This window comes from Gekko japonicus, unplaced genomic scaffold (assembly GCF_001447785.1).
Source record: "Gekko japonicus isolate JY-2015 unplaced genomic scaffold, Gekko_japonicus_V1.1 scaffold2374, whole genome shotgun sequence".
In the NCBI taxonomy this organism is placed as follows: domain Eukaryota; kingdom Metazoa; phylum Chordata; class Lepidosauria; order Squamata; family Gekkonidae; genus Gekko; species Gekko japonicus.
The window spans coordinates 133,093-140,285 of NW_015168116.1; the positions used below are offsets into that span (position 1 = coordinate 133,093).

Below are 7,193 nucleotides of genomic sequence, written 5' to 3' on the forward strand. Positions count from 1 at the left end.
GCTTGTATGCTGGGGGGGGGGGCAAGCAAGGTAGAAGAGGGTGGGGGTGGGTACACCGGCCTTGGTGACCCCTGGCCTTGGGCTGCTGCCACCCGTTCTGCAGGGGGGGGGGCTCTGTCTTTGAAGCCGATCAGACTGCATCCGCACATGGGGGGGAGGAGGGAGGGGGGGCCTGCATTCTCCCCAGCCTTGCCACGGTGACTATGGTTGGGTGTTTCTTTGCCAGTGAGCCCCTTTGAGCAGCCTCCCTGCGGGGCGACAGAGGGGCGCCTGGTAGCTTCTGGAGCGGGCCCATCACCCTCTGCGGGCAGCCCTGCTGGAAACGTGGGGGGCGAAGCACATGGGAGAGGGCCTCCACTCCCCCCCCCCCGGGCCGCCCACCCCGGGAGCCCCCACCACTGCTCTGTCATTTCCGCCCACGCTGCTGTCCTTGGGGTGCAGCTGGGACTTCCAGGTCTAAAGGGGGGGGGGCGCAGGGCGGCCGTTAGCTTATTGCCGATGGGCCCCTTCAGTCTCCAGTTGCTGCTGCCCTTGCCCGGTTTGGCTGAGGCCAGTTTTTGTTGAGAGTCACGATCAGTCCCTTTATTCTTAAACTGTCCTCTTGTGACGTGCTCCGAGTACCCTGGAGGAGAGCTGGACACAGAGATTCTGTTCTGCAGAAGCCAAGTTGGGGGGGGGGGCAGGGCTTGCTGATCTTGGCAGGGAGTGGCTGCCCCCTTCTTCACCACGCCGGGGGGGGGGGTTCCAGCCCTCCTCCCCGAGCTCCCGCCCTCCTCAGGTCCCTTCTGGTCTGTCCCAAGGGGCACCATCGGCTCTGACTGGCAGCAGCTCTCCAAGAGCAGGGAGAGGCGTCCCCGTCAGCCCCCCAAGGGAGATGCTGCCGCTGCTGCTGCTGGGGGCCAAGCTGGGGACCTTCTGTGCACCCAGCAAGAGCTTTGCCACGGAGCCACGCGTGACACGGCCTACCTGAGCTCATCATGTACTCGCGGTAGACGGGCAGGTGGAAGAGCCCGCTGAGGAGGCCGAGGTGGGACTTGAGGCCCGGGAAGGTCTGTGAGAAGCCGGTCGCCTCCGTGCAGAAGGCGGAGAAGGCCCCGGCACAGATGATGCCGTGGGGGTGGGAGCCCAGCACGTAGTTCCGGGAGGGGGGCAGCTCCGCCGTCTTCACCAGCTGCAAGTCAGAGAATGGGGTGGGGGCCCGGCTGACTGGCCCACGCTGAGCCCCCGGCTGCACCGGGAGGACCCCTGCACCGACAACGGCCTCCCCCGCTCGCGAAAGAAGCCACGGGGGAGGGGCAGCTGCCCCCAAGCTCTGGCCTGGCCTCCCCCTGCTGGCTGGCTGGCCCCCCCCTGGGCTCTGCCCCACCCCCCGCCCCCCCTTGCCCTTCTTTGCCAGTCCAGGAACTTTGCCCATCAAGCGTAGGCGGATGGTCTTCTGGGACAGTGACCGTCTCCCTTCTGTGCTGGCCGCAGGTTAAGACCCCGGGCGTCGCATCGGCACTGAGCCCCCGTGGCTCCTACCTTGATGGGGAAATAGTCCCGGTGGAGCTGCCAGAGCCGCCACCTCCTCATCCAGTCGCTGCGGCGGCCACCTGCAGAGCAAGGGATGACGGGCGGGTTACGGTCTGTGGGGTCCTTCTGTCCTGAGGAGGTGCCCGTGCAAGGCCTGCCTTCTGGACCTCCACCCTTGCCATTTTTAAAAATGATCTATTGTATTATTTTAAATGTTTTCTACTGGTTTTATGTAAGCCGCCCTGAGCTGGCCCTGTCTGGGAGGGCAGGGGTATACATTTGGGAACAAAAAAAGGAAAGAAAAAACCCACCAGCCCTCAGGAACATTTTATCCACTATCCTTATAGCACCAGTTTGCCTTAACTTGCGTCAGCTGAAACGGCGTGCACATTTTATTGCAAACAAAAGACACTGCTGATCACGAATGCTGTTGTTTGTAAATCTTCTCCTTTAGCCCAGAAGTGGCGCACATCTGTCAGCGTCTCCCTAGCCTTGTCTCCCGTCCACAACAAGGTATCTGGACGCCTTTGAGCAAACAGCTGGACCTGAAGCCTGCTGTGGGTTGACAGGTTTGGGCAACGCTCTGAAGCAAAACAGGGAGGTGGCTGAGTGAGAAGGTGTCTGTAGGCGATGTGGCAGGAGATCTGGGAACAGAGACACCGCCGGGCTCAGGCAGCTTCTTGTGGCTGAAGGTGTCTGGAGAAGAACTGTGCCGGAGGTGACAGGAGGGGGAGGGGGAGGAGGTGGTCAGGCTCACCTGGACAAGGGAACATGCCCCTGAGGACTGTGGAGGGACTCGGGGAGTCGGAAAACGACAGGTTAGGAAGGAAACGGACAATACAGAGGGGACGTTCCGCACGGAGAGAAGGCAGAGCCCACCCCACAGCAAGGATGGAGCCCCTGGAGAGGGGAGGCCTCTGTCACCCCTGTCCTCGACCTTTGCCCTTCCTGGGTAAGGGGTGGGGTGGGGGGGCAAACGCTTCCCTGAGGGTGGGCATTGTGCCGCCCGTACTCTTGGAGGAAGGGATTGGACCTGTAGTGGAAAAACCCTCTCTGAAGCCCACCCGGGCCCATGGGCACGACCCAGCAGGACCCTTCTCTTATGTTCCTACATGGTGCTTTGCATGAAGACAGATCCAGGCAGGTCGCCATGTGGGACTGAAGCAACAGGGCAAAGTCTGCATCCAGAGGGGGGCACGTCGAAGACCCACAGAGCTAAATTAATTAATTAAACTTTTTTGGCCTTAAAGGTGCCACTGGACTCGGACTCTGCTCCGAAGAGGACAAAGTCAGCAGAAGGGTCTCCCGTAGATCCGGACTCAGAGGGCTGACAGGTTGTCTGGCACTGAGGAGAAGGGTTCGGGACGCTGAACTATTCAGAATGGTGAGAACAGTGCGAGGAGCTCCACGAGGCCGTCTCCAAACTGAGGGGGGGGGCAAGGAGGCCGAGGAGGGCCAGCCCCCTGGGACACCATTCAACACGCAGCCACTGGCAGGGGTGTGTGTGTGTGTGTTTCGGCTGAGGCCGGAGAGGCAGGGGAAGCAAGGGCACCTGGGGGCTGGGTGAGGCCGGCAGAGCCACACTCGACCCGCAGGTGCCGCTGGTCAGGGGCAGGACCGATCAAGGAGGGGGGTGGGGGGATCGCGACTACCCTGGTCGGGGGGTCTGCAGCAGGATCAGTGCTTGTTTTTTATTTATTTCATTTATACCCCGCCCTCCCCCGCACGCGGGCTCAGGGCGGCTTACATAGGCACAGCAGTGCAATAAAATACAGCAGGATTAAAACAGTTAAGGCACCCAAAGTGTGATAAAACTAAACATGTTAACCACTTAAAACAGAATTCATATCTTCCAGGATACATCAGCGATTAAAATACTCCCTCATTATAGTATATCACAGTGAGATCAGAAAAGGGGGGGGGGATGCCATGGGCCAGGCTGTTCCGGGTGGCTCATCAGCCCATCCCGGCGGAACTGCTCTGCAGTCGCACGCTGGTGGTAATAGTGGCGGCGGCGGTTCCTACTCAAAAGCCTGGCGGAAGAGCTCCGTCTTGCAGGCCCTGCGGAAGTGTAAAAGGTCCCGCAGGGCCCTGATCTCCTGAGTCCGGGAGCTCATTCCACCAGGTAGGTGCTGCCACCGAAAAGGACCTGGCCCTTGTGGCCGCAAGCCTGGCCTCTTTAGGGCCCGGGGTCACTAGGCGGTGTTGTGACACCGACCAAAGTGCTCTTTGGGGCCTGTATGGGGAAAGGTGGTCCCTCGGGTATGCCAGACCCTGGCCATGTAGGGCTTTAAAGGTAAGCACCAGCACTTTGAAGCGCTAAGGAAGGGGACCAACTGTTGCACCAGCCGTAGATGATAAAAGGCTGCTTTGGCAGTGGCCGCCACCTGGGCCTCCATCATTAAGGTGGGGTCCAGGAGCATTCCCAAGTTCCTAACCTCTGAAGCTGGCACCAAAGGTGCCCCATCGAAGGCCGGGAGTGGGAGCCCCAATCCCATGCCACCCCGGCACAGGACCTCCGTCTTCGCGGGGTTCAGCTTCAGCCGACTCAGCCTGAGCCACCCAGCCACGGCCTGTAAAGCCCGGTAAAGATCTTCTGGATCGGAGTCCGACTGGCCGCCCAACATCAGATAGAGCTGGGTGTCATCAGCATATTGATGACACCCAAGCCCATACCTCCGGACAATCTGGGCGAGGAGGCGCATGTATATGCTAAATAGCATCGGGGAGAGTACTGCCCCCTGGGGCACTCCGCATTCAAGCAGGTGCCTCCGGGACTTCTGCTCCCCTAGCCCAACCCTCTGTCCCCAACCTTGGAGAAAAGAGACAAGCCATTGAAGGGCGAACCCCTGAATTCCCCACGTCGGCAAGGTGGTGGGCCAGCATCTGGTGGTCGACCGTATCAAGTGTGGCCGACAGATCTAACAACAACAGCGCCGCCACACCGCCTCGATCTAGATGTCTACGGAGGTCGTCAGTAAGGGGAACCAGCACAGTCTGTGTCCCATGCCCCGGGCGAAAGCCAGACTGGAATGGATCAAGGATGGAAGCGCCATCTAGAAAGCCCTGTAACTGCATCGCCACCGCCCTCTCAATCAGTTTGCCCAAATAGGGCAAATTGGACACCGGCCGATAGCTGGCCAATTCAGTCAGGTCCAGAGTTGGCTTTTTCAAGAGAGGGCAGACCATTGCTTCCTTGAGTGCCTCGGGGAACCGCCCCTCTGAAAGGGAGTTGTTGATAATCTCAGGCCTGCTTTAATGAGCCAGGAGAGGCACGGATCAAGGCTGCAAGTGGTTGGGCGCACAGAAACAAGCAATCTGTCAACTTCCTCCAGGCTGAGCCGGTCAAAGCCCTCAAAACCCGGTGAAGCCTCAAGTTAACTCACTGTCTCAACGGTGGCGGGGAGGTCGCAGCGGAGCATCAAGACTTTATCCGCAAAATAGCTCGCATAAGCCTCGCAGCCAATGTCCAATTCCCTACTATTTTGTCCGCCTTGAGGCAGAGCTGTCAATGATCGAATCGTTCTAAATAATTGGGCCGGGCGTGAGCTAGCGGACGCAACCCTGGCTGCGTAGAAATCTCTCTTCGCAGCCTTGACTGCCATCTCATAGGATCTCATAAACGTCCTATAAGATGCTCTTGTAGCCTCGTCACCAACTTGGCGCCACCATCTCTCTAACCGTCTGAGCTCCTGTTTCATAAGCCGCAGCCCCTGGGTATACCAGGGGGCCAGCTTAGAACGAGGGCGCAGAGGGCGCCGGGGAGTGATCACGTCGATGGCCGTAGAAAGTCGGCTATGCCAGGCATCCACGAGCTCATCCAACGAGCCGCCAGGGGGCATCGGATCCCTCAGAGCCATTTGAAGCTGCATTGGGTCCATTAGGCTCCGTGGGCGAGCTAAAATCCGCTCACCGCCTAAACGGGGTCGGGGCGGGACATTTGCACGAGACATCAGGGCATAGTGGTCTGACCATGGTACCACTTTCGCAGTAATCTGGTCCACCGTAATCCCTGACGCGAAGATCAAATCGAGCATGTGCCCAGCCTGATGCATGGGGGTCGATACCCATTGGGAGAGTCCTAGCGACGCCCTGAGCATCACTAGGTCCGTAGCCCGACCTGAGGTCACGTCATCGGCATGGACACTGAAGTTGCCCAAGACTAAAAGCCTGGGGTGCTCCAGCGCCCAGCCTGCTACGGCCTCAAGTAGGGACGGCAGGCTACTGGCCGTTGCGTTAGGCGGGCGGTACACCAGCCAGCCAGATTGCCAAACTCGCCTCCAGCACCAGACCGACACACTCTAAGCCCTCGATCTCCACCGTAGGGAGTGCCCTGAAGGAGTAAGCCTCTCGTACAAATATCGCCACTCCCCCCCCCCGCCCCCTAGTCCGTGATTGGTGCAGGACCGAGAACCCCGGTGGGGCCAGCTGGGAGAGAGCTACCGTCTCCCCTTCCCGTACCCAGGTCTCGGTCACGCAAGCCAGGTCAGCCTGTTGTTCCGTGATGAAGTCCCCAAGGACCATTGTGTTACTCTTAATAGGCCTGGCGTTGCACAGCACCAATGTCGGAGGGGGGTTACTCATCCAGGCCCCACTGCCGTCATCCTTTGGGATGAGTCGCAGGCTGGAAGGATGCCGAGCCCTTTTGTTTCTCAGCACCCCCCTCCCATACTCCACGACCTGGACCCACCTCTGTACTTTCCCCTCCGCTAGGCCTGCCTCTTCCTGGGGAGGGGTCTGGGGCCCAGCTCTGCTTCCGTGAGCGTCAGCTGCAGCCATCCTTGAGACGCGGGACCTGGCCACACCTCTGCCAGGCTGGACTACGTCAGGGCCCTCTTACGATTATGCTGGGCCACCTTTGGACCTCGAACGACACGGGTGCTGGAAAGGCCTCCACTGGCGACCTCAAGCCCAGTTCAAGGTACTGCATTCTTCCCGCTAAAGCCTTCGATGGGCCAGCACCCTGTTCGTCTGCTGCAGGCAAAGAGGCCGCGTTCCATGGTGCCTTAGTGTTGGGTGTTACATGTTAAAACACTTTTTCAGTATGTTTGTTAAGTCACATGTTTGTTTGTATCCAATCTGTTTTAGACAGTTAGAAAGCCTGGCAATTTCACAGCTAGTTTGTTGTTCTGATTGGAGACCAAAGTGCCAAGTATTGGCATTTTATGGCTTCTCTTCCCGTCTTGTGGTTCTTTGTTCTGAGCAAGAAGAAGAAGCCGGCCATTCTGCCATTTTCAGTCTAGCTGTAAGGATGTAGGCATATTAGCTCTTTGTTATTTTACATCCCGTGTACCTTTTCCCCATGCTAGGCTGTAGTAAACTTTTATTCTTTTAAACACACCATGGACTCTGCCTCTTTGATACTCTGCTGATTTACTTTAAAATTAAGAATACCTAACACTTAGAGACTCCACAAAGACAGGAGAGCTTTTTGTGAGCCAGAAACCACTTCGCTGGGTGCGTGAAGTGTCACACAGAGCCTGGGGGTGCACACAGAAGGAGGGCAGGGTGGGGAGGAGGTGGCGATGGAGAGGCACCCAAAGGCCCAGCAGCCCAAGTCTTTGCAAAGGCCAGAGGCAAGCCAGATCCCGTCTCAAGGGGACGCGCGGGTCTTTCTGACTGGGTAGCACCAAGGATCAACACTTTTCCTGGAAAATGAACCTACTGGCATGTGGGCGGTG

At 58.5% G+C, this 7,193-nt stretch overlaps 1 protein-coding gene across 1 annotated transcript in view; it reads right to left on the bottom strand.

Annotated features, from left to right (window-relative positions):
- Nucleotides 1-7,193, bottom strand: part of NAT16 (N-acetyltransferase 16 (GCN5-related, putative)) — a 37,846-nt gene that overhangs the window by 28,870 nt on the left and 1,783 nt on the right. Inside the window, exons 3-4 of the mRNA XM_015414861.1 lie at nucleotides 1,522-1,592; nucleotides 967-1,171 (exon numbers count right to left, since the gene is read on the bottom strand). Of these exons, the coding sequence (XP_015270347.1) occupies nucleotides 967-1,171; nucleotides 1,522-1,572 (256 nt within the window). The 5' untranslated portion in view covers nucleotides 1,573-1,592. The remainder of the gene's footprint in view (nucleotides 1-966; nucleotides 1,172-1,521; nucleotides 1,593-7,193) is intronic.